We start from the raw sequence: 27403 nt of genomic DNA on the forward strand, positions 1-27403 counted from the left end.
GATTTTTGCACAGTGAACAGGTTATAAATGTTCTCACAGCAGGTTATGATTTTTGCACAGTGAACAGCACTGATGCTTACTGTTTGTCTGTAATTTGAGTTGTAAGGTTCTTTTCCATTGCCCATAGTTAAGCTATAACAATCTTTATGTATTAGACAGCATTCTCTAGTGTAAAAGAATGGATCCCAGCCCTAGTTCATCCAGGGAAAAGGTATCCTCAGTCAATGTGGAGTGTTCAGCCTAAGAGTAGATGCGTGTTTTCATAACTTATCCTGCTCTTGTGTTTATTTCAAATCTTCATTTCTGGTATATTTCTTTCCTTTGCCGTAATCATACCTCCTGCCCAGAAGTGCTGGCATAGGCAGCCTGAAATCTTTTGTATTATTTTTGTTCCTACTGAGCATCAGCTGTTACACTTTAATTTCAAATACATGCTTTAGATAATAGAATTTAGTGATAAATTTAGTGATAAATTAAAATATCTGAAGCAGATATTAAGGATCATATCAATATTGAGAAGTACAGCTGTTCCTCAAGTATATTTCTTAAACAAAAGAAGAATAATATGATAGTCTGTATTGATCACATGCTTTAATAATACTTGGAAGTTTTTTATCGCTAAACCACAATTTAAGAAATCCCTTTTTGTTGTTAGTCTATTCTCTTAATATTAGTATCCAAGATATTTTGCTGTAATACTACAAACTCAGCAGTGTGACATAAGGAGAAGCCATAAAATGTCCTTTCTTCTTTAGGAAAGTTTGAATGCAGAAGCAAACTATATGTCTTTCTTTATTTCCTTATGGTGTGCTGACATTTTTAAGTAAGGTAAATGAGGATAAGCCTTGAAGAAGATACTGGTCATTTCTCAGGTTGGTGCTTGGAGAGGAAAAAAAATCTAGCTTTCTCCAGTGAAGAACTCCAGGGTTCCTTTTGTTTCTAATTTGAGTAAGGTCTAAACATGAAGGGAATATAGTACAAAAAAACTCAAAAAATACTCCTTCTAGGTAGTTGTCAGACCAAAAAACCCAGAATATAGACCCAAGATGAAAGTACCTTGCATGAATGTACAATCTGTGATGCCTGCTGACGCCTTTAAAATGTAGATTAAAGTAGTTCAGAGGAAATAATGTGAGAAAAATTTACTAATTTTTTTGCATTAGAATAGCCTATACGCTACTGAGCTTTAGGTCTGAGCTGGAAATTGACTGGGCCAGCCACTTCTTAGATGCAAATTTATATAATTGACTGAGTAGGTACCCTTCTTATATTACTAGATGTTTTTTGTATGTTTATTGCTCTGGGCCTATCTCTGTCAATATCCGTCCACACCTTCAATAACTTGAATCCCAGGCTGTTCAGAAATAAGTGAAACATATTCATCATCCAAAAATGTTTATATCAGATAAAATATATTTTCTGTGCTTTTAATCTGACCATAGTATATATCACTTCTTCATTTGTTGTAGAAAGCTGAAGAAAATGCAGAAGGAATGGCATCTGGTCTTGGTCCCGATGGAGAGGTATGAATTTTACAAGGTGTTGGGTTGGGTTTTTTTCTTCTTGTTAGTTTTTGGTTTTTTAGAAAAAAAAAACTTTGCAGTGATTATTCTGGATTGTGTGTCATGGCTATAACTTCGAAAAGAGTTATGATGACAACTGTTCTAGGACTTGTAGGACTTGTGTATAAACAGAAATAATAATTATATAGGTTAACGTTTATGCTATCCTTTCAGTATAACTAAAATCAAAGACTAAAACGAAAACTATATTGAATCTATCACTGCGTGTGAAGAAGTCTGCCTCTCAGTTTTATAATGTGCTTACAAGAAATATTTTTTTGCAGTCTATATACAGACAATTTAACTTTCTAGTTTGTGCTCATAAACACGATGTAGTCCATCTTCTCATATTTATAAAAAATACATTGTTGACATTGCATGTAATTACCTTTCAGTCACAGACTAAGTACAGTGTTACGATGGATTAATACATCTGAAAATTCTTTCCTCCTCAGAAGCAAATGGAAATTAGTAATTTTTCTGTGTCATTTTTCAGATAATATTGTTCATTCGGCAGCAGAGCATATGCTGCCTCATTCAGAGCTCTTCTGTTAGTGCAATTTTTCTATTCCACTTCATTTTTATATAAACACTTTAGAATTGTATTTGTTTTACTTGTGCTCTCTTTTTATACTTGAAAGTGATAGTTATGCTAGTATAGTTAGAGTTATAACAAAGTACTTTAATATATTTGTATTTACACAAGGAAAATTCACATAACATTCCTGTAACTTCAGTATTAATTGAAATTGGCTGTGTTTTGTACTCTGTCAGTCAGTGTTTAGAACTGTTCAGAATTAGTTTTTCTTGCTCATATGTATCTATTTGGAAAATATTCTTGGGTAGAAACAGTATTAGAAGACAAAAAATTTTTGAAGTAAAAAAATATGTGATGAAACAGCAAAATAATAATATAAAGAGTGATTATACTATTCTAGTTTTGCTACAACACGAATAAGTAAGAGATTTGTTCTTACAAGTGCTTCATCAGCTTAGTTGAAGAAGTTAGGACAGTGAGTCTTTAAAACAGGCCTTAGAAAGTTAACTGAATTGCTGGTTCTTGTTTCTCAAAAAAAAAAAAAAGGCCGTAAGGTCACTGTATGTTTTTTTGTTACAGATGTCTCTTGGTATAAACAGGATTAAAGGATTATAAGATTACATACCTTGTGTCTTGATTTGCAAAAACCAATAGCATGTTCTTTTCCATGTTGTTCTTGTTAATTTACTTGGGATACTGGTAAATATTTGTGGGTGTCACATAGAATATGTTACACACAGAAATACTGTGACTCGGTGTTTACTTAGTGGGAAAGTGTGGCATCTAGTAACGAAACTTCACTGGTTGTTCAGTACTGGAATTTCGATGGTGCTATTAGTTCTTTTTATTATATAAATGAAATATGGAGTTCAGTTGTTTTGTAGTGTAAAATGTCACTGTAACTTTTAGCCCATAGATGAGAGCAGTCAGATGAGTGACCTTCCAGTCAAAGTTACTCACACTGAAACAGGCAAAGTTCTTCTTGGACCAGAAGCACCCAAAGCAAGTCAGCTGGATGCTTGGCTGGAAATGAACCCTGGGTAAGTAGTTAGTATATGAAATAGACTGTTTTTTCTGTTTGCATTGATGTTTTTCATGTTACACTTTCTTGTTTACCAATCTATTCTTGTTTTAATATATTGTATGAAAGTTGAGTAGGAGATATATTGAACCTATTAGCTCCCCCCTTTTACCTGTAATTCACAAGCTTTCTGTCATTTTTGTACAGCTATGAAGTTGCTCCCAGATCAGACAGTGAAGATGAAAGTGGCTCTGAATATGAGGAGGAGGTATGTTTCTTTAAAAAGAAATACTGTGACAGTACAGTATAAAAACAAGTACTTATTTCATATTTCATTTTCCCCTTCTTCATAATGAAGAGAGGGGATGTGATAGCAGATGTGCAGGTGCTTTAAGACTCTTATGAACAGGAAAATGGATTGATACTGTAATTCTTGATTTCTAGTGTTTGTTCTTTATCTACTCTGTAAAGGCCTAACTGGTAATTGTGGTTAGGAAGAGTAAATATTTTACTCTGATTATGAATGGTAATGAACCAGAGAATTAAGCAGGTTCCTGTCTTAAAATACATCTCAGAAAATGCTGCCACTGTGGCTTTGTGCTGAATGAAATTAACATCTTCAAGGTTTATGCACTGAAGATTTTATAGGCATTAAAATATCATTACTACTTATATGTTATGTTTATTAAAATGTTAGGGATTATGCCAGGGATTTATATTCAGATTTTTCAGTATTTGGATGGTGATATAAATACTGTAATTACAAAAATTCTAGAAAGAATCTTATAATTAACCCACACAAAGATCCCAGCCTTGCAGGGTCATTGTATTACAATGAATAAGGAATAGTGATAATTGCATAGCATTTTCAGATCAGTACTTTCTAAAGAACAGAAGTGAGGAATAGGGAAGGACCATGTTCCGTCATCAGCCTGGGAGCAGAGCTAGATAGAGTACTCAGATCCCCTAAGTTTAGCAGTCTTTACACTACTAGACCAAACAACCACTGTATGTTATGGTGTGTCTTTATAGGACTAATTTCTGGTAATGTATTTCTACATGTCTGTTAGTATTAAGGGTGGAGAGAAGGGCCTGATACCTATCAGATTTTAGAATCTCACTGAGATTTTAAATTGTTTGCTATCTGCTGCAACTGTAGCTAAAAGACAAGTTATTTCACAAAGAGTAAAAATAACTGGTTAAAAAATTAAGAAACTAGAGGCCTAAATCTCCTAACCAAGTAGTACGTGGTAGTATTTTAAGCCTTATTAATTTGTCTAGAATACAACATAAAAGTACACATAGTATTGGAATACTCTCCATGAATATGATAGTCACAGAAAGGCTTTGGAAAGGAAGATCATTACAAGGGAAATAATTTTTATTTCAAAGTATTATGACTTCCTGCTGGATAATGTATGTCAAAAATAATTTTGTTATGCTGCAGTGCAATTTTATTGCAGAATAGGTGTGAATTGAACCTTATGATTCAGATGTCTGTCATAAAACACTGACCAATGAAAGCTATCAGTATGTGAATGCCATTTGAAACTATGACCGAGGAACACGTTACACTTCCCAGCACTTCTGTTCTTTTTCGCTGTTCTGTAGGATGAGGAAGAAGAATCAAGCAAATTAGAAACAGATGAGAAGATACTCCTGGATCCTAACAGTGAGGAAGTTTCTGAGAAGGATGCAAAGCAAATCATTGAGTGAGTTTTCCTTAAGTATTGTTTTTTAGGAGCTGTGATTTCTAACAGTGGTGTTTCACAAGAGTAGCTTTCTCTACATTACAGTGATTTGTTTTACTTCTCTGGTATAAATATCTGCAGGAGAAGGAAAATGATAATTTAATTGTATACTCTTTATAATTCTGCACTCTTTGGTATACTCACCTCACTCAAAACTGAGGACTTGAGCTGTTTCTTTAGACATGTAAGCCATGGTCAAAAAATACTTGTTTGTAGGAATTCATTCGAGTTCTTTTTCTGCTTTCCAGGACAGCCAAACAAGATGTAGATGATGAATATAGCATGCAATATAGTGCCAGAGGGTCTCAGTCCTACTACACTGTTGCTCATGCTATCACTGAAAGGGTGGAAAAGCAGTCTTCCCTGCTTATTAACGGCACATTAAAACATTATCAGGTGAGAAATCATTAAAACAATAAAATACCTAAAACTTGGAATTATGCCAAACATTTCAGTGTGATATTTCAAATGACAAACTAAAAATTTACAAACTGAAAAAATACAAAGGCTCTAGTAGGTTAGAATTTGGAAGTATGGATAAAGCAATGATACCTGTCACAGATAATGTTACATACATCCTCCTCGAATAATACAAACTTTTTACAGCTACCTCTAACTTTTTTTCATTGCAGGTAAATAATATTTTGATTTTGATATCCTTCTCATTGACTTGTAATTTCATTTCTTACTGTTTTAGTTGTGGGGGATTAACAGTATTTTCCTCCTTCCAATAGTTAAAAGTTTAGACTATTTTTTAATTAAGGTCCTAATATTCTGGGGTAATGATAGATACAATTTGAAAATAAGAAAAATATTTTGCTATGGAGGTTGGTGTCACATGTTTTTCACAGACTTTCACTGGATTTAGTAACTAAGACCTTTGGTATTTTGATATAAGCTAGATTCATGTGTGATTGAAAATGTCCTTGATGTATATTTTCTACACTTCTGCTATCACACAACTTTCTAGTGAACTCCAACAACCTGCATCTTATCTCTAGCCAGAAGATTGTTTGTGTGTGTATGTATATATTTCCACATTAAGAATAATTATGTAAACAAAAGAGCTTTCCTCAATTCTGAAGCAACTTCGTAGGTGGAACATATAGTGACACTACAGATGCCAGTCAGCTCTTGATAGCTTAATACTAAATATGAATCAGTTCACATGTATGTAAGGCCAGTAAATTTGCAACATTATTTTGGCTACTGTCTTGCAGGAAGAACAGACAGTTACCTCCAGAGTGTTTTTTAGAGTTTTCCCTCTGAACTTTCTCAGGCCACCTGACTTCCTGCTCTCTCCATGCAGGAGACCTGCATGGAGACAGACCAAAACTCTAGATATGAGAAGGAGAAATTTCACACATCCATCAGTAATGTGATACACACATGTGGAAATCCGTCTGACAAGGAAATAGTACTTTCTAGCAGAATTCCTTGGAGTGTGAAATTCTGTTATGTAGACATTGCCAAGCTACGGAACTCAGGCTTCCTTCTAGCTCTGGAATTTTATACACAAGGCATATTTGGACAAAGATGGCCTGCTCTGATGTGGAGTTTTGAATGACAAATACTAAGTGGACATGTGCTACAAGAGCTTTAGCATACCAGTGACACAGTTGGCATGTGTGAGGCTTTGTGTTTTGTGTGGTTTTGATGAGATAGGTTTTGAAAGATTTTAACTGACATTTAACAGGCAAATGTAATGGAATACAGAAAGATTTTGCATTTGAGAGTGTTGAAATTGAGGAACAAATAGCTGCTGTGGTGTTTATCAGCCTTACTACGAGTGCTTCTGTTGCTTTGTGTGCAGTAGTAAAACCTTTCTACATGAAATATGACTTCATCTTACAGAGTGTTTTAAACAGGAATGGTATTTCCATGTAAAGACAGGGGTCTCCATGCATATAATATTAATAAAGGAGTCCAACTTGTAAGAAGACAGGACATCAGAACCTAAGTTCCATACTGCTAATTTATTATTAATTATTTTTTGGGTTTTAAATAACTGAAACTCTTACTCTTCATTTCAGCTCCAGGGACTGGAGTGGATGGTTTCTCTCTATAATAACAATCTGAATGGAATCTTAGCAGATGAAATGGGACTAGGAAAGACAATACAAACTATTGCTCTCATCACTTACCTGATGGAGCACAAAAGACTCAATGGCCCCTATCTCATCATTGTTCCCTTGTCGTAAGTAACGGGTCTCATTCTGGCATTACTGTCCTAAGGATTGCAGATTGTTTTATTTGGAATGCAACACGCTGACAAAACCAGAAAGCTGGTAAAACACTTGAGTCTATTAATTTTGGCAAACTGTATTGATTTACTGTAATTCACTCTTAAGCCAAAAGAGGGGGATATTTTTTCTTTCTGATTACATGTATGTATTTCACCTTTCAGCTTTTAACTCTGATAATAAAAATCTCTGATACCATGCAAGCATACTTTAATGATGTTGATCTTTTAAGTACTGTGTAGATAGTCCTGGATATGTTTAGCCTTGATTGATATACACACTTTTGTAAGGTGTGCAGATTATGATTGTTTATTGTGCTGCCCCCCTTTTGATTTTCCTTAGCTTTCCAAAATGCTTCTTATTTTATAAATTCCTTTTAATGCACTTTCCTTTCTCCAAAGGTCAGGTGTGGATTTTAGTAATTTGAATTAAAAATGTCAGTCATTGTAGAAATCTTACAGGATGTTGAGGAGTTGTTACTTTATTTTTATGTGTAATTGACTTGATTGATATTGAGAGGTTCCCTGGCAATTTTATTAGCTAATTTGTCCACCAATTGAACATGCAAATTTATTCTAGAATTAGGATAAATTTTATTTGTGGTCATCTCTTGATTTCTTTTGAGGTGTCCTGTCTTCTGGTTGTGCTGCAGTAGTAACTGATAAACTAATATAAATGCCACAGGTGTGCCCAATTTTATAAATACAAATTATAAGCGAAGTTTGAAAAGAAACATCTGGGAGAAGAGCTATAAAACAAAAATAGTGGGAGTGTTACACTATTGTCAATTTTCATATGGGCACAGTAAAAAATAAGATCTATGTTAAGTATTACACTGTTTTTTTTTCAAAAAGTGAGAGGAGCTGAAAGTTCTTTCTTTTATAGATTTTAAAAGCTGCCTTTTCTGCCTTTTCTACATTGTTGCCATCATTGGTCCACTAAGAAGGGGAAAAAAATGCAAGCAGCTGAAAAATCTCAGGGTTTTATTTTTGCTGTGTCTCATGATAGCAATTTACTTCACTATAGCAACTTTTTTGTTTGGATCAAACAGCAGAAACACTGTTAGAATGGATCCTCATAGTTGTGGTTGGTGGCACACGAGTAGTTCTGCACAGATAAAGTCTATTATCAATTTCATTGGGCTGTATTTGAAAAGCTGTAGTATCTATTTTTGGATGATAAAGCTAGTATAGAGGATTTGCAAATCTATTTTTTGTCCAGAAACACTGTTCTTATTGTTACTCTGTTCCAAACTATAAAGGTGTGTGTAAGACACTACTTTTACTGGTTTCAAAAAGGGCCCTGAATATATAAGCTGAATGAGTATTTCACAGATTTTTTTCTTGTTACTTCCTTCTAAGATGCTTGTGTTTTATCGCAGTATATGAAGTGCACTTTTAAAATTGTTGTTATTTATGTGGGCTGATTACATAAAACCTGTTGAAAAGCTGGCAACCACTTGGAAACACTTAAAAAGTTTGATCTGCAGATGATGAAACGTCTTACTTTTTCTCTGTAATCTCTATAGGACTTTATCCAATTGGACATATGAATTTGACAAATGGGCTCCTTCTGTGGTGAAGATATCTTACAAGGTTTGATTTGCTTTTTATATAACTGTAGAATTGAAGGCATGAGAACTAGAGACAGTTTCTCCTCTGTCACTGCAAGCTTTTAAATTATCTGCTCATCAGGTTTTGTCATGTACTAAGCAGTGTGAGTTGGCCATACTAGGACTGTAAGAAACTGTGAAAGACTGTAGAAGTAAAGCAATTGTAAATCATTGTACAAAATGCAGAACAAAAAATTATCACATTTGCAAGGTTTCTGCTGAGAGTTATAAATGGTAACTACCTAGCATTTTATTCCTGGCTAAATACTTTCTTGTGTGGCTCCTGTAGTAGTGATATAGCCAAGCAATTTGTAGGGAGACCAGACGAATGGCTTTATATTTCTGTGAGCCCCATCCGCAGCTTTACAGTCTAGCAGAAGTTTAGGGGAAGCACTCAGAGAAGGTCTGGAATTATGTCAATGTATTATTTACAGTATGGTAGGATTGCAGGTTCATCTGGTTGCTTATTATCTGCTAATTCATAAAAACAATTGTTTTTCTTGATCAAAGTAAAGAATTACAATTCACGTCTCTCTCTTTCAGGGTACACCTGCAATGCGCCGCTCACTTGTTCCTCAGCTTCGAAGTGGAAAATTTAATGTTCTTTTAACTACTTACGAGTACATAATAAAGGACAAACATATCCTTGCTAAGGTAATTTTAACTATTGTCTCTCTACGGCAAGACTGAGACACCTTCAAGTGATGTGTACCTCAAAACACATTTTTGTTTTATGGGGAAGTTCCCAGTTCTGTCCCTTCAATGAATGTTATCCCTGTCATATACATTTCTGTTTCTCAGTTTATGATTGAACTTCTCAGTCACATATGTCCTTCTGTAAACATTAGGATTTTCCCAAATGTGTCAAGGGGAATAATTTCTGTGTGCAGTTCTGTCAGTACTGTATGCCTGCCTGTCTTTGGAAGAACATGAGTTTTCTCACCTCTGCATAATATCCAGCCTAATCTGCATCAGTGACTTTTAACTTTTTCTGTTGTTTCTCTCCTGAAGCTCACTCCTATTAGGGCCCTTCCAGCTATATGGTCACTTTTCCCCACATGACCAAATAATTACCTCTATCATGAATTTGGTATGCAGACTAAGTCTACACCTTGCATTTCTTAGGGGCTCACTGTCTCTCTACAAGTCGGTGTCAAATAAAATGAATCTAAAAAACCTACTATACTGTAAGGCTATTTCATGTGCACACAAAGCAGAAGTCTTTTGCTATACAGAGAAACAATATTTGTCCTCCTGTAGTTTTGTTGTTAGTTTTCACTTCATCTTCCTCTTTTACATACTGCATGTTTACTGCATATCACTTGTTTGTCATATCTAATACAAAGGCAGTGCGTTTTCTTAGTATTGTTCTGAATACTTGAAGACACCTTGAGACAACATAATTTTCTTTTTAGTTTATTTTTTCCCACTCTTTCTGAAAGATAGAAGGACAGCACTATGCTGTCCTGGAAAATGGAATTAGGTAGCACCTGTTAAAGTACAAACAGAGGCCTTCCTAGTCATATGGTCAGTGTGATTGTCCATGTTGTAGTACAGGTGATAAAAGAGAGCTTGAACCACAGCTTTCAACATCTGCTGTGATTGCATTCAAGATTTCATATTAAGAAATAGAAACTTACTTGAAAATGCAGTAACTGAGATGTTTTTAATTACACTGCTTTCTTCTCAAGTCAGAACATAGGATTAGCTGAAAGAAAATAAAGTTCAGGGTTGCTGTTGTTTATGAGCATACTCACCTTGGCTTTTGTCTCCTGTCAAGGTTCTTGTTACAGACAGATTTATTTGAAGTTTATGTGGTTTCATTCTTCCACTGTGAGCCATATTCTGGCCTTGAAGAGCCAGTCGTTCTAATCTCTTGCCCAAAAATGGAAGGAATCTGCTGTTTGCTGTTTTACTTCCAGTCAGATTTCACCATCAGATTGAGTGTACCTAGTGTTTGTCTCTCTGTGTGTTGCTAGCAAGGACACTGATAGTTGAATAATGCTTGATTTGGCTTTCCTAAAGGTTGAGACTGATTGAGGTCTCAGGCTTTAAGTATTTCTGTTTTATATTTGTTGGGAGGACCTTGACAAAGTCTGGCCTGTTCTAACTTTGCCAACTTCTGATTCTTTCAGATTCGGTGGAAGTACATGATAGTAGATGAGGGCCATCGAATGAAGAACCATCACTGCAAGCTGACTCAGGTCTTGAATACTCACTATGTGGCCCCTCGGCGAATCCTGCTGACTGGGACTCCTTTGCAGAACAAATTGCCTGAACTTTGGGCTCTTCTCAATTTCCTTCTTCCAACCATTTTCAAGAGTTGCAGCACCTTTGAACAGTGGTTCAACGCTCCATTTGCCATGACTGGAGAAAGGGTATTGTGGCAGTGTTTTTTTAAAAGACCAGAAATAAACCCCTTCGATGAAAACAGAAAAGCACTTACTCAGAAGGATTACTGTTTGAACTTGTGCTGGTACTTAGGGATTTAACATAACTAAAAGACCTTTTTTTCTAATACCAAAATTTTAATGTTTAAAGTGTATTTTTTTTACTGAGAGTAAGTTTAGTTGTAAGATGCAAATAATTATTGCACATTCTTAACTTTCCATGTGAGAGAATACATTACCTAATATATTTGACTTGCCTTGTAGTGACTTTTATAAACTTCTTTAGGTGGATTTAAATGAGGAAGAAACTATTCTGATCATCCGTCGTCTCCATAAAGTGCTTCGGCCATTCTTGCTGAGAAGACTGAAGAAGGAGGTTGAGTCTCAGCTGCCGGAAAAGGTTTGCAATGAGAGGAGTCTTGAAAGGGGTTTTATATTCTTTCTAAGCATTAAGTAATGTCCCTTTTTGAGATTTATATTGCAGAAGAGGACTTCTTTAATGTTATTTTGTTTATACCTCTTCAGAGAAAGCTGAGGAAGCCTGAGTACCTGAAGTGTCTGCATTCTCAGGATTCCTCACCACCTCTAAATATGTTTGTTGCAACCAGTGTAAGATATGCAACTTCTATGCATTAGAGTCTGGTTTCAGTTTATGAGCCAGCCATACACTGAGGATAAAATTCTGTCTGTACCATCCTCCTTGCACGGAAGGAAGTTGAAGCTAGTTCACTGAAATCTCTGAAGAACTACTGCTCTTTATAGAGCAGGCACAATTTGGTCCTGTATTATCATTCCAGAAGCTGTGTGAATTGTCTTGTTGAAATTGCACAATTATTTTTAACTAGTAGCATTTTAATTCAGAATATAAAATTATTTTCTGATTTCAAAGGTAGTTGTTTTTATTTCTTTTATTTGGGTAACTCATCTTGTCCCATTGTGTCCTCCTCTGCAATTCTACATCCTTCTTCCCAAAATAACAACAGCAACTAAAGAAAAAAAAAATCAAATTTGAAGGTGTGATATAAGGAGAAGTTGGTTTTAAGTAAACTGGATTAAAAGCAAACAAAATGGATATATTTGTAAGGTGTGTTATGAGCTGACTGGCTGAATGAATGGACAACTCTGTACAGATGCTTAGAGACAATACAAAGAAAGGCATTTAAAATTATTTTTCATCTTTGTAATCATTTAAATACCACTACTGTTGCAAATTTCAGTTCCTCCAAATGTCAAATTCTCAATATCCTCAGAAAAAAATTATTTGAGAATAAAAGATGTTTGCTTTTGAAAATAATACTGAAATCAAGCCACTTCATTTGGTAAATCAAATAATAGGGATTGGAGAGGGAAAGTTTCAGAAAACCATGTTTCTTTTTGTTGCCATTGTCTTGACAAAAGGAGTTTATCCAACCATGAGGGTTGATCCTGGGGACAAAAGCCTGCTAATCAGGTTCATTTGCTCTTGGAAATCTTGGTAAACATTAAAGAAAGTCACTTTCCTTTAAGGAGTTTATACTCCTGTCTTTCTAAGAAGACAACCTGATAATAGTTTTCTTCGTCTTTATTTATTAAGCATTAGGAATTGTCTGCATTTTTTTTTCACAGCTTGAAAGATTTCTAGCCACTAGCGTGGTTTTGTTATGTTACAGTTTTTATTTGACATAACTTACTAAAAACATAGTGACTATAATCTGGACATTGGGCAATAGAAAAAAATACATAAAATTGGTGTGTGAAGTCTTTCTGTTACTATTTTTAAATCTAGTATGCAGTTACGAACTAAATATAGTTCTGTTCAAAACTGAGCAAATCAGGCTGAATGTAGCACTCATACAATACTGTATTAATTCCTAGTGTTTTGGTGGATGTTGAGAAAATGGTGACAGTCTAAATAAACATTATGCCAGTTAGATTCTGTGAGGGATTCTTAATTACTAGATATACAGTGATGGTATTTTTATGATGCCTTGCTTGATATTTTTATAATACTTAATAGACACAATAAATTCAGTTGGTTATTAAACATAAAATAGGTTTTTAGTTGCATGTTAATTTTAAAATTAATGAATTTTTTTTTTTAGATTTTAAAAGTTACAGAGTGAGAAGTAAAGTGTATTTGGTAATCCTGCAGTTGCATCCTTAAGATCCAGCTGTCTCACTGTAACTGTGACTCACAAATACTCATTTCTGTGCTTGCAGTTGAATTGCTGGTCATTGAAATTTTATGTGGTGCTATGGTACCGGTAAAAGATCAGTAGTTTTTTTGTTTTGTTTTGTTGTAGAATGACAAGAACATGTAGTTAGATCCTACTAACATTATTATGTCTGTGTGTTCATAGTGGTGGTTTTTTTTTTTTATACCAGGTGGAATATGTGATCAAGTGTGATATGTCAGCTCTTCAAAAGATCCTGTACCGTCACATGCAAGCCAAGGGAATCCTGCTCACGGATGGTTCTGAAAAAGACAAGAAGGTACAAAAGAAAGACTGAAATTTGAAGGAAATAATGTATTGTGAGTGAACATGTTAACAACATGACTTCTGTTTTATGAAATTAAAATGTAGACTCTTACTGCAGGTATCTCCCATGGGAAATATTCAGGCATGCCTTTCAGTTACAAGACTGCAGCTGTTCATAGGGAGAAGTGTAGCTGCATTCAGTTGTATTCAGTGTAGTTGCACTGCTTTCCTGTAAACAGGCAATGTTTGAGAAAAATCTGCATTTCCCTTGGCTGAGCTTAATTCAATAATATATCAGAATAATTGTGATTGTGGGAGTGATGGCTACAGAAGGTTATTTATCTTGCCTTTCAGAGTTGTTAGCTAAGTCTTGTTTCAGTTAGCTAGGACTGTATGCTTGCATTCATCCTTACAAGGTCTGTTGGTGGCAAACTCTTTTAAGAGATTAGTAAGATTCAAATTCCTATAGTCAGATTTAGACTTTGTATTAATAAATGTTGGTTATGTTGTTGTGGGGTTTGATCCCATCACTACTGAGTAAAGAAATTGCCATTCATCAACTTTTTGCATGATAACAAATTTGAAATACTGTAATAAATGTGAAATACTTTGAACAGACCCTGCAGAATATCTAGAATGTAAGAGTTTCAGTTTGTACCCTCTAGTGTATATGTTGGTGATGCAGTGCACATACAGTCTTTCCATTACCCTTTTTCAGGTAACATTGGTACGGGTGATATTTCTATTCAGTATCTTAGTTTACCTTCCTAGTTTTCTTTACTGGTGCTTAATTAAACTCCAGAAAAAGGGCTCTTTTCACTGGATATTGAAATGCATCTTCATCGTTTGAACCCTTTTTAGACATTGAATCATGTTCCTTAGTTGTATTTTTAATGCACTTTTTCAATTTGATGTCTTTATGTTTATCCTAAAAATTTCATTTTGTGTCACAGTCTTCTACTTCCTTTTCTGGTCTCTTTCTTTCATCTGCTCAGACTCTTCCGTGTATTTTGTCTTACCTGTTTCTCTACGTAGTTTTGTGATTAACTAGTTAAAATTGCCTTTGCTGTCTTCTGAGCACTTCCCTTGCCTTACTCACTCCCCAAGGAGCTAATTTTTTTCCTTTCTTGCAACCCTGTCTTAACTAATTTTTTTCTTTAAATGTTAAATCAACTCTATTATCACTGCTACCTGTTGTCAGCAAAGGGGAGGTTGGTTGTTAAAATTGCTTGATTTGAATGACCAGGCAACCATTGTTAGGAAAAAAATAATGTCCTTCTGCAGCTCTGGCCTGAATCCAGCTGAGATTAGAGACAATTCACTCAGATAGAAAGCTCTAGGAATTTTTTATAAGAAATATGAACTGCATTGTTGGAACAAATTTTAGACGATCTTAGAAAGAACAAAACCAAGTTTTAAATATTTGGAGCGCCCCCTTCAAATGTATTATCTCTGCTCTAGATTAAAGTTATGATTTCCTTGTACTTCCCAGAAAAGATTAGAATATTGCTAGTATATATTATAATTAAATACTGTATTTTCCCCCTAGTTTACAACTCAAAATTGGTGAATTGTTTTGGCTGAGATTTTTAAAAAACATCTGAATTAATCATACAGTAAGCTTGGAATATTGATGCTACTCTGATCACATTTTTATAAAATGGCAACAAAACAAAGTGGCATTTGAAAGCAACAAGTTTTTGTCAATGTTATGTGATGTAATGTTCTCAAACTTACACTGACCAGCTGCAGTTAGTTTTTAACCATACAGTTTGGTCTGGCACACCTCCTGAGTGTCTGATGAGTGTCCTGGTTCTACAAGATTAACTGGAGTATATGTTTTGAGAATATGCTTCCTTAAATAATAAGATGACTCATTACTTTGGTGAGCTTTAACATTTTAGTACCTCTGGCCTGACGTTTTGCTCAGGTTGGAGTGGGAAACCCATATATTGAGTTAACAGATTGGAGAAGCTACTATGGAATTGAAAAGAATCCAGCTAGAATTACTTCTGTTAGAGGGTTCAGAGATTATGGAGTTTGTATGGTTTCATAGTAAAGAGTATAAATAATCAGGACAGTAGATGCTTTGCTTCCCACCAAGACTATTGCGGGTAGAAATGTAGTGCACTTTGTCGATTACTTCCTGGTCTTCTGTTTTCATTACAGAGCATCCTTATGACAGATGAATTTATGGAGCAAGACAATAGTATTTTGATTTTTGTTGTTTTGCTTTGTCCTGGTTTGTTTTTTTCTTACTGTAGAGTTTTGGGTTTTTTTTATTTCCTTTTTAGTGATCCCATGGGTTTAGGATTAAAGTATGTTAAAAGAGTATATTCATAAGCTAAGAAATTAATAATTCGGTTTGCATTGTTTGTACCCATAGGGAAAAGGCGGAGCAAAAACTCTTATGAACACTATCATGCAATTGAGAAAGATATGCAATCACCCATACATGTTTCAACACATTGAGGTAAGACTGATAGGTCTGATTTTGAGAGTTATTTTTATTCAATAAAATAGGATGGGGTAATGAGAAAACTGCTGCTAAAGCTTACGTGTGTAGGAGGGGACATCTCTATCTACATAATTTATACTGGAAAGGACAGACTTTGGAAAACGTGTTATAGTCAACAAGTGCCATTTTTTTATTAATAATCTAAAGTCTATTTTAAAAGTAGTTAATTTTACGGAGCAGTATCTTCAAGATGTGAAGAGTTTTTTATTATTTTAAGACAACCCAAAGCAACCTGATACTCACATATACCAAATTCATTATGTACAGACACTGGTACAAAATGTCATGTGTATAATCTCTGTAGTTAGCAGACTGCTAATCTTCTGCAGTGTCAACTACAGTTATTCTATTCCATCCATCTTGTTTTTTCAGCAAAAATGTATTATCTATATGCCATCTCTCAGTAGGATCTAAGTATATCAATATAATATATGTGAAAAGATAGAAGGTGTCATAAATATCTGGAATATTGCCAAATTTATGAAAATATAATTAAGTGCCTACTGTGATGTAGCAGTATTATTATTATTATAGTAGTTTTCTCTCTTCATGACCTTGAATGCAAAGTAATTAAACTGAGTAAGTTGCAGATGGATCTTCTACTGATTGTTATAAATTAATTAGTATTCTACTGTATTTGTAATCTGGTAAAATGTATGCTGCAGAAGTCACCTCTGCAAATCATGAATTTCAAATAATTGTACAGGATGGAGAGCACTGTTGCCACAAGGTGGTTTTGAAGAGTGTGAACATCACTGGACTCAAACCGCAGTACTCATATATTTAATTTGATTTCTATAAGAGTGCATAGTTTCTGATTGCTGTGTAGTTTGTAATATGTTTATTGCTTATATCTTTGCAGGAGTCCTTCGCTGAACATCTGGGCTACTCAAATGGTGTCATTAATGGGTAACCGTTTTTCCTGCTGTCCATAGTGTTGTATTGGAATTAATGATCAAATTGTTTTTCTGGAAGATACATATTGGGAAACTCAAGCATTTTATACAGAGGCAGAAGTACAGGGCACATATATAAAGCAAAACCTAATAGTACTAGAAGTTCCTAACGCTAGAAGTGTTGTAAGATCTTTTCATTACTGTCTATCTCTTTCGGGACGGCAGACAAAAAAGACTCGGGTCTTCCTTTCCCCTTATTTTGAAAAAATATACCATCTGAAATTCATTGGGATAACTCTTTAGTGATATCTGTTAGGATTTTCTTCTCTTTGTTGTTCCTTTTGCCTTCTACTTTCCCATTTTCACTATCTCTTTTCCAAATTAAAGTAACATGTCTTCCATTATCTGAAATGGAAAATATTTGTTTTATTTTTCTTGACACTCTGTGCAGCTGTCAAGTTAATGGATGCTTTCTTAAACAAAAAGTGTGTATCATCTACCTAACTTTCTTCTTGTTTAGATACTAATGTTTATGTTTTTTTTTTTCTTTATCTAGTATACCAGACTCTTCGTGTCCTTAGCTAGTATACCAGAATACTTGTCTCCTAAACAATTCAGTCTTTGGCTGATTACAGATGATTGCATATCAGAACGCTATGTATCTTCTGGATTTTGTGCCATTGCTAATGATTGTATTTTGAGAGTGCAGACCCAACATTAGAAAAGAGTTACATGAAGTTTATTTCTGTAAAGTGTATCACTGTGGTGCGGATCTAGACTTTCTGTTTATTTCTATTTATTTTCTGGGTTGTTGGTTGAATTTCAGTGCTAGGAGTCAATTTTGGAATTTTTGCGTAGGAGCCAAAGAGTAGCTAATCAAAGCAGCTAAACACTAATAGGGACAAATGAGGTTGTATGGCTAAACAGTAAATGTCAGACCCTGCCACTATCTCCAATTCAGTAGTTCAATTTGCAATATTTCCAGCAAATGCTTGATGAATACAATTTAAAACTGCAGTTGCAACTGAAGGTTGTTTTTAGTGCCAGTTGAAAACAAAATAGCAGGTGAATGTCTTAGCTTATAGAGTGCTTACCTAGTTAAGAAATGATATTTGTTTTAATAAATAATGAAAAAAAATTGAGTGATTGAAAGTCAGCACAATTTTAAAACTCAGGAAAATGGGACTTCGCATGTGTTTATTTTAATCAACATGTGCAATTTTAAAGAAAGAAAAGTGCTATTAGTCTTGTTTAGATTAAGTAAATTAGTCTTTCTATTATACTCTGACATGATAATGACAACAGACTTTTAAATGTGGGCTTATTCTGGTATTTACTGTGCTGCTTCTCTCCAACAGAGCTGAACTTTATCGGGCCTCAGGGAAGTTTGAACTACTCGATCGTATTCTACCAAAGTTAAGAGCTACTAACCATCGTGTGCTTCTTTTCTGTCAAATGACATCACTCATGACCATTATGGAAGACTACTTTGCATTTCGAAATTTCCTTTACCTGCGTCTTGATGGTAAGCTGAATGGAAAAAAAAGGATAAATACTAAGATAGGAGGTGTTCTTCATTAGTCAGGCATGGGAGCCCTGGGTTCTCCTCCTAGTGTTTTCATAACAGTGCTGTGTTGTGACTATACAAGAGTGAAAACAGGTTCAAAATACTATTTTATAATCTTGCAAGTGTATTTACCATGAAATTATGCCAGTAGACCCTTCAGTGGTAGTTTACTAGAATTTCCCATATTCTTCCAGGCAAGGAAGGTACTGAGAAATACATACTTTTGCTTCTGTTCGTAGAAGTAATTTTCTCTGTCTCTTTCAGAGTTTTCTTTTATCTATTTAATCTGCAGATCATTTGGTCAATTGATTCTTTTGATAAACACTTAAGTCTATTCCAGGAATGCAGCTTAATGTATAAATTTTCTGCTTGGAGGTTCATCTCTTTTTCACATAGGGTTTAAAATCCAAGGTTCCCAATCAGTCTTCACTATTTAAGTTGCCTGAAAATATTCTCATTATAAGAGATGATAATGCCAGTGTTAGGCCTATATTTCAGTGGAATAAATTAATCTTTGTATGTTTAAAGTTCAGCTGTTATACTTCACAGAATAGCTGAATTTCAGCATGATGCCTGAATTTCGGAGGAAGATCAAAAGCCTCAATTTCTTCATGTGTAGATATGTTTTATTGCTTCGAACAAAAAGATGACTTAGAAACATTTTAGATACTAATGTCTTTATTCTGTTGAGTATCTCTTTGAGTGTTCAATATCTTTGTGGATGATCTCGATGAGGGGATTGAATGTATCCTTGGTAGATTCACAGACTGTGCTTGGGTCACAGCAGCCCCAGGCAGTGCCACAGGCTGGGGCAGAGTGGCTGCAGAGCTGCCCACAGGAAAAGGCCCTGGGGGTGCTGGTGACAGCAGCTGAGCATGAGCCAGCAGTGCCCAGGGGGCCAAGAGGGCCAATGGCACCTGGCCTGTGCCAGCAACAGCGTGGCCAGCAGGAGCAGGGCAGGGATTGTCCCTGTACTCAGCACTGGTGAGGCTGCACCTCAAATCCTGTGTTAGTTCTGTGCCATTCACTACAAGAAGGACATTGAGGTGCTGGAGTATGTCCAGAGAAGGGCAGCAGTGCTGATGAGAAGGGTCTGGAACACATGTCCTGCAAGAAGCAGCTGATGGAGCTGGGGTTGTTCAGCCTGGAGAAGAGGAGGGTCGGGGATGACCTCATCACGCTCTACAACTCCCTGAAAGGAGGGTGTGGCCAGGTGGAATTCAGTCTCTGCTCCCAGGCAGCCGGTGATAGGACAAGAGGACACAGTCTCAAGGTGCACCAGGGGAGGTTCAGGTTGGGCATTAGGAGGTATTTCTTCACAGAAGGGGTGATTGGGCATTGGAATGGCCTGCCCAGGAACATGGGGAAGTCACCATCCCTGAAGATGACGTGAGGAAAGATTGGGTGTAATACTTAGTGCTGTGATTGAGTACACAGGGAAGTGTTTGTTCGAAGGTTGGACTCGATCATCTCGGAAGTGTTTTCCAATCTGTTTGATCTGGTAAATGATTCCCACAATTCTGTGAAAGAAAAATTTAAAATAGCATATTTTACCTGAGTTTTAAACCTGTTTGAAAGAAGTTTCCATTTTGGTCTTACTTCCATGTTGATGATCTCTGCCTCATACTGAGCTTCTTAAATAGTGATTGTTTTTACTTAATGTTTTATCTCACACATTATAGTATTACATAGGACCAGCAGCATTTATCAGAATACTTTTTAGTAGAGAAGCAATGATTCAAGGCAAATACAGAGAAGAGTATAAGTGAGACTTGAAGTTTCTTCTGAATATTTCTAACAGTGTTTTAAATTGACTCTTAGCTTCATATTTTAATCAGAAGAAAATGTAGTACCAAGAAATATTCTCATCCTTTACTGATATTAATGAACATGAAGTTGAACCAATATTATCCTTGAATGTAAAATGGGATTATGAAATGGACACACAAATAAGCTATTACTCACTGTGGCGTAGAATGCCGGAACTGTCTGAAGAACATATTGGCATAATAACAAAGCCCTCTCCGCACCTCTGGCCTTCTTGTGTTTTAATACTTCCATTCAAGATAGATAAATTACATTACATTTTAAATGTTTTAGATTACTTTACATCACATATTTTTAAATTAATTCCTTTTCATGCTACAATGTTTGTGGCGTGACACAGTATGGTAAATACACCTCATTGTCTTTTTCAGGTAGTTCCTTAAATTAGATAAACCCTTTTTCTTCCTTTCCTGTTTCATAATGACAGATATCTTTCATACTGGGATGAAGTCTATCCAGGTTCAGTCCAGCTGTCTTCTTACATGGAGTGTTTCCTACCCCATTCATGTGCTTATTGGGTTCACTGTGTCATCCGTGGGCTGGCAGTTTGGCTGTGTTATTGTGGTGGCTACAGACGGTTGGAGTTAATTTTCCTCCTAGCAGTCGATGTAATGCTGTGCTTTGCATTTGAAACACCACCAGTGACATCACCCCGGTGTCAGGCTATTGCTGACACTTCCAATGTCAAGGCTTTCTTTACAAACATCCCTCACCCCCAAGGCCTGTAAGGCTGCATTTAACTGGGACCTAGATAAGACAGCTGACCGAGGTTGACTGAAGGGTAATAAAATCTGAGGGAAGAGAGGAAGATGCAGGGACATAACTGCTTATGGCATTTGTCTTCCCAATTAGTCTTTTCAGGTGCTGAGGTCCTGCTTCCTAGGAAGCAGGTGGAACATCTGTTACCTGCAGAGAAGTGCAAAAAAATTCCTCTTCTTATCCTTGCACACACACCTTTCACTTCTATTAAGCTGCCTTTTTCTCAGCACATAAGCTTTTCTGTTTTATTTCCTGCCCATGTACTGCTGAGTGTGGGGAGGCAGGGGGTATATCTGGAAGCCAGCTGGGGAACAGCCACCATAGTAATAAAAAAAAAAATTGTATTGTCATCTTTTATATCACTCTCAAGATGGGATATTTTAAGAATTTCTGGTCTTTTGGTATTAACTATGACTGCAAAGGCAAATTGTGACATTTTGATAAATCTCTATATAAGTAGCTTTTAAAAATATTTCATGCTGCTCTAGCCAGAAGGCATTAATCAAAACTAGAGCTCTCTTCTGTTTGTATATAGTAGTTTCAGTTGAAATTTATGTGGGTTATAAAAAGGTATAACAATGTTAGCCAACATTTTAAGATCTACTTTAGAAATGTCAAAACAAATGCATTTAAAGAGACCTTTAGAAGACTATCTCATGGGTGTGATAGGCAGTTGACCTAAACATTCATGGCGAGTGTTATGGAAAATGTGGCAGAAATGTCAAAATGCATTGCACTAGAATAACCCTTTTACATGTAATTTTAGCAACAGACGTTGTATTTACATTATTTGAGTTCACAACTTCATTTTACGGTATTTTTAATTTTTTTTTTTAGGCACAACAAAATCAGAGGATCGAGCTGCTCTGTTGAAGAAGTTCAATGAACCTGGATCACAGTACTTTATCTTCTTGCTGAGTACAAGGGCTGGAGGGCTAGGCTTAAATCTCCAGGCTGCTGACACTGTTATAATCTTTGATAGTGACTGGAATCCTCATCAGGTTATATTTATTTTCTTATCTTCATAAAATGTGCAAAGAATCCATGATGCTTTTTTGAGTTGCTTCTTTAAATAAATGATGGGACGAAAGGAAGATATCCAATTAAGCGATAAAATGCTGCTTTGTGAGGAATTAGTGAGGCAAACTGCCACAATCAGAAAATGTTTTGGTGCGAATTGGTGAACTAATTCTGTATCTACATATATATTTTATCTGAGTCTTGGGGTATCCTTACTGCTAGCGATGTTATAAACCGGCTTCACTAGTGTAACTGTACTCATTCTTTAACCCTTAGAATATAATAACTAGCTTGCTAGCCTTTGGTAGGTAGTTTCTAATACTTCAGTAAAGGCTATGCTGAATGCTACCTGTCTCATGAAATTAGGTGACCATGTGAGTGTAGTAGTCTTGGCCTGAGGCACTGAGCTTACTTTGTGGTGATTAGTAGTAAATACAGCTACCAGAAAAAGAGGGTATCACACCACTTCGGCTTGTTTTAAAGAGCCAGGAGGGGTAACTGAATTATGCCTTTGATACATTTTTTTTTCTTATTTGTAAGAAAGTAAGTTCAGTATCCCTGGAAGTACATACTTGTGTGTGTGTGTGTGTTTTCAGCTATTGTGCAAATGTATGCAAATCACATAATACTCAATGACCACATGTAAAATGTAAGGGGAGTGAGACTAAAAAGAGTTACTATCTGTGTTCACTCTGTTAAATTACTGTCTGTGTTATTTGCCTAATAGGACTTGCAGGCCCAGGATAGAGCTCACCGAATTGGTCAGCAGAATGAAGTTAGAGTCCTGCGACTGTGCACTGTGAACAGTGTGGAAGAGAAGATACTTGCTGCGGCAAAGTATAAGCTGAATGTAGATCAAAAAGTTATTCAGGCAGGAATGTTTGATCAGAAATCTTCAAGCCATGAAAGGAGAGCATTCCTCCAAGCTATACTGGAGCATGAAGAAGAAAATGAGGTAAGGTAATTAGAAATAATTACTCAGGAAGTACTGACACTTCTTTTATTCATGATTTACAAAGATTGACATAACTCTTGAAATTACAACTTTCGTTATAATTTCTTACCATCCATTTATAGAAATAACTTAATTTTTATCTTTCTTTATGATGTAATGGTTAGGATTATATCTTAGTGTAGAATTAGGCATTGAAACTTAAAACCCATTCTGCTCTTCGTATTTTTGGCAAATAATTGCATTCAAACAAAGATTTTTTTCTAGAACAGATTATAAACCATTTCCTAAGGCAAATATATATGTTCAGCTAGGCAAACTGATTTTCAGATACGTTGAGGAGCTAGTAGTACCTTGGTTCAGTTTTGAAGGACCCTACTTATTTGTGCTTCCTTTGAAATCTATTTAAGAGTTAAGATCTGCTTTGACATGCCTTGGGCTTAGGACAAGCCTGAAAATAACTGTTTCTTTCTGGTGCTGTGTCCAGCCCAGACTTCTCATCACCACTTTCTCTTTGAGAAATAATTAGCTGTTTAAAAAGAGCTGTCAAGTCTTTTCTTTTAAAAGTGGGAATTGAGCTTCTTTATAGTGAGAAGTGAGGGACGCTGAGTGTCCCTCTCTTTTCATTGTGTTCTTTTATGGAACTCTTGAGTATGGAATGATGAACCTGTTCTTTCACCTGTCATTGCAGTCTCTTCTCTTAATTTGAACAAAAATTCAGTATTTGGACAAAAGCCGTATTTAGGAGAAATTAAACATGTGAATTATACTGATGACACACACAGAGAAATTTTCGATGAGTACTGACTTTTTCCCACCTTGAAAATACTCTGTTCTGGTTAAAGACAGAGCTTTGACCAGATCTTGCCTCTGAGTGGAGCTTGTGTGTCTGAATAAGGTGCACGCTAATAGGAGATTTTACAGCCAGTGTTTCACCAGCATCCTTCATTATATGGAGTAAAGTTTCAAAGGTCAAGGAGTTTACTTCTTCAGTCATTAGTCCTTCTATGTATACTCTGCATTGTGCATTTAGAAAAACATGATTAAGATAAAATTTTGTATTTAGTATTTTTCGTAGAAATTAAAGAAGAGTGACAAAACATTTTTGTCAGTTAAAGATCACTTATTTTTTCAGTTTAGAAGGTTCTCTGAGTAATAAGGAAGTATGTGGCCCTTTCATGATGGTCTCATTTATAAAAGAGTCTTTTTTCCCTCTGTGTGAGTAACCATGTGACTTCCTTTCTGTGAAGAGTGAAGGAGCAGGGACCAGAAGTCTGAAGAATTAGCTCTCTTAATCACTTTCCCAATTGCCTGATTAATGTTAAAATCTAAATTATATGTTCATTAAGGTACAAAGGTTTTCCTCGAGAATTGCATTAATGAGAAGTGGTTTGGGTTTTTTCCTTAGGTGTAGAAATCCAGACACTAGAGGGAAGGTGTGTGGAAATATAAATTACTTATTATTTCTGAAAAATCAGCTACAGGATATTAGGTTTTTGGAGTGTTCTGCAACGTTCTATACTCCCATTAAACTGGGCTCAAAACATAAGTTTTTAGGAAGAATTATAGGTCTGTAGTGTAGTGAAATACTGGTTCAGAAACCCTGTCTAGAGTGACCTGTGTTGTCTGTGATTTCAGAATAATTCAGGGAGGAAGGCAGACTATTTTGGGCTTTGTTTTAAAGTAGATATCATAATGATTTCACCTGTAACATTTTCAATTGAATGCTACAGTTCTAAATGGTTTTTCTAGTGTCTGTTTCTGTTTTTATGAAATAATCCATTTTGTCTGCAGTAAAATGTTCACATCTCAATTTGTAAGCAGAAAATAGTCAAGAGAAAGTGATTCAGCAGGGTTATTTTCCAGAATAAAAACATGTTTCGTTCTTTTCATTTAATCAGGAATTTTTCAGTCTCCTTGCTTTGACAGGAAAAACCTAAAAATCTAGAATGGTATTTCTGAAGGAATATTGTAAAATAGCAGAATGGAAATACATCGGTTTTAACCAATGCACTAACTGTGCTTCTTACCCAGGAAAACCACAACTCAAAATTTCTTGTATTTTGTATTTGGTCATTTCCTCATTCTCAAATTTTGAAGGTAGTATTAACTCTCATTTGTCATTCTTACCATGTTATTTTGTTACTTCTGAATAGCTGAACACTTCAAAAGGTTTAGTTTCAGTTTAAGTGCTTCCCATATGTTGTCAGAAAAAGAGGGTCAGTGGAGCTCTGAACTGATGGAGGCTGTTAGTTCAAGGTGCATGTGAGTACTTCCTAATAATTTTACCCGTCTCTAACCAGGAAGAAGATGAAGTTCCTGATGATGAGACACTGAATCAGATGATTGCTCGACGTGAGGAGGAATTTGATCTCTTTATGGTGAGGATGGTGCAATCATAAAAAAATTATCCACTCTAGTGTTTTCAATAAACGTCTTAACCTTTTTGTCACTCAAGTTTGTCAAAACTTTACTGGAGAAGAAGGTTGTATTTACTTGTATTGCTTATCTGAGGGGAAAAAGTGTAGTCTGCTTAAATACAGAGTTCCTCAAATGACACAAAGGCTTCAGAGATTCTTGCTGTCAGTGAAACAGTGACAATCTGAAGGAAAAGTTTGACACAACCTGAGAAATTTATAGTGCAAAAGTGTCAGTTACACCTTGGCTTGCTAATTCTACAGCATGCTATTACTACTCATTACTATAACATTTTGTCTTACTTTTGGACTTTGATATTGGCAAGGACAACTACAGGAACTTAACAAGGTAGTAAATTAGTAGACTAGCCGTGCTGTTTTATTGGTGGGTTAACTGGGGTATTGTTGATGGTTTTGTCAAGAATCCAGTTAGCTGCATCTCTGTTGCTACAATTGTTGGAACAGTTACCAAAATGGAGCTAGTGGTTCAAATGTGAGCCACTTCTTTTTATTAGTGCTTCCCTTTTTGTTTATTCTACTGCAGCACAGATGGAATAATTACTGAAATGCCTTTGTAGGCATGGCTCTTGCCTTTTAGTGTTTGTACAGTCTGAGGATTGCTAGTGGAGCTCTGGACTTCACTGATACCAGTACAGGGCAATACTTAAGTGACAAAGGTAAAGTACCATGCCCTCTAATTCTACAGAGGCTGCTTTCTTCTGCAAGGTGGAACAAGACAGACACTCCTATGTGCAGAAATTGAAGTGTATCTGGTGGTATTCGCAGAAACAGCTGCTGATAGGACCAACACAAAACCTGTGTATACAGTACAGGTTTTATTCCTTCATTGTCTTCTGCTTAAGAATTTATCTGTAAAAATCTGCTGTTTCACAAGCATGCACGGGCCCTTTTTGTATAAGTTGCAATTGTTCAGGTACACTCTATGAAGGTGGATTTGCTGCTAGAAAAGAGCTTCTGATTTCTCCTTCAGACCTAGAAGGAAAGAACTAATCCATGGTTGAAAGTAGATGATGAATTTGTATCTGTTTTCTTCAACTTTTAGTATCAAATTTTAAGGCTATTTAATGTAAAAAAAAAAAAAAAAAATTTGAGGAGCCTAGAGTAAAGACAGTTTTCACAGAATCACAGAATATGCTGGAAGGGACCCGCAAGGGTCAGTTCCGACTCCTGGCCCTGCACAGGACATGCCAAGAATCACACCATGTGCCTGAGAGCATTGTCCAAACACTTGTTGAATTCAGTCAGGCTGGCGCTATGACAACTCCTCTAGGGAGCCTGTTCCAGTGCTCTGCAAATCTGTGGGTAAACTGATATCCCACCTAAACTATCTGTGGCACAACTTCAGGCCCTCAGCTCTGGTCACCACAGAGAAGAGATCAGTGCCTGCCACTCCTCTTCCCCTCACAAGAAGCTTGACTGCAATGAGGTCTCCCCTCACTCTTCTCCAGACTGAAAAAAACAGGTGACCTCAGCTGCTCCTCTTAAGGGGTCCACTCAAGACCCTTCACTATTCTCATGGCCCTCCTTTGCACACTCTCCAATAGTTTTGTATCTCAGTTTTACTGTGGCACCCAGAACTGCTCCCAGCACTCGAGGTGAGGCTGCCCCAGTGCAAAGCAGAGCAGGACAATCCCCTCCTGTGTCCATCTGGCCATGCTGTGCCTGATGTCCCCAGGACATGGCTGGCCCTCCTGGCTGCCAGGGCACTGCTGACCATGTTCAACTTGCCATCAGCCAGGACTCTAGGGACCCTTTCTGCGGTGCTGCTTTCCAGCATCTCATTCCCCAATCTGTCTGTACGTCCCAGGGCTGCCCCGTCCCAGAAACAGAATCTGGCTCTCCGCCTTTTT

At 36.1% G+C, this 27403-nt stretch overlaps 1 protein-coding gene across 10 annotated transcripts in view; it reads left to right on the forward strand.

The window, feature by feature from the left end:
- The window catches only part of SMARCA2 (SWI/SNF related BAF chromatin remodeling complex subunit ATPase 2), a 116875-nt gene that overhangs the window by 46890 nt on the left and 42582 nt on the right, over positions 1–27403 (forward strand). For 5 of the 10 annotated variants that reach the window (XM_072922456.1, XM_072922460.1, XM_072922459.1 and 2 more), the window contains 17 exons: positions 1474–1523; positions 3010–3140; positions 3329–3389; positions 4733–4833; positions 5121–5268; positions 6906–7069; positions 8644–8710; positions 9271–9381; positions 10863–11105; positions 11404–11517; positions 13482–13589; positions 15963–16049; positions 16957–17003; positions 18349–18515; positions 21981–22144; positions 22891–23118; positions 25419–25496. In XM_072922456.1, coding sequence (XP_072778557.1) covers positions 1474–1523; positions 3010–3140; positions 3329–3389; positions 4733–4833; positions 5121–5268; positions 6906–7069; positions 8644–8710; positions 9271–9381; positions 10863–11105; positions 11404–11517; positions 13482–13589; positions 15963–16049; positions 16957–17003; positions 18349–18515; positions 21981–22144; positions 22891–23118; positions 25419–25496 — 2069 coding nt within the window. Of the gene's footprint in view, positions 1–1469; positions 1524–3009; positions 3141–3328; positions 3390–4732; positions 4834–5120; positions 5269–6905; positions 7070–8643; positions 8711–9270; positions 9382–10862; positions 11106–11403; positions 11518–13481; positions 13590–15962; positions 16050–16956; positions 17004–18348; positions 18516–21980; positions 22145–22890; positions 23119–25418; positions 25497–27403 lie in introns of all 10 variants that reach the window. The other 5 variants (XM_030258815.4, XM_030258820.4, XM_030258819.4 and 2 more) reach the window with 1 other exon arrangement.

This window comes from Taeniopygia guttata, chromosome Z (assembly GCF_048771995.1).
Source record: "Taeniopygia guttata chromosome Z, bTaeGut7.mat, whole genome shotgun sequence".
NCBI classification, from domain to species: Eukaryota; Metazoa; Chordata; class Aves; order Passeriformes; family Estrildidae; genus Taeniopygia; species Taeniopygia guttata.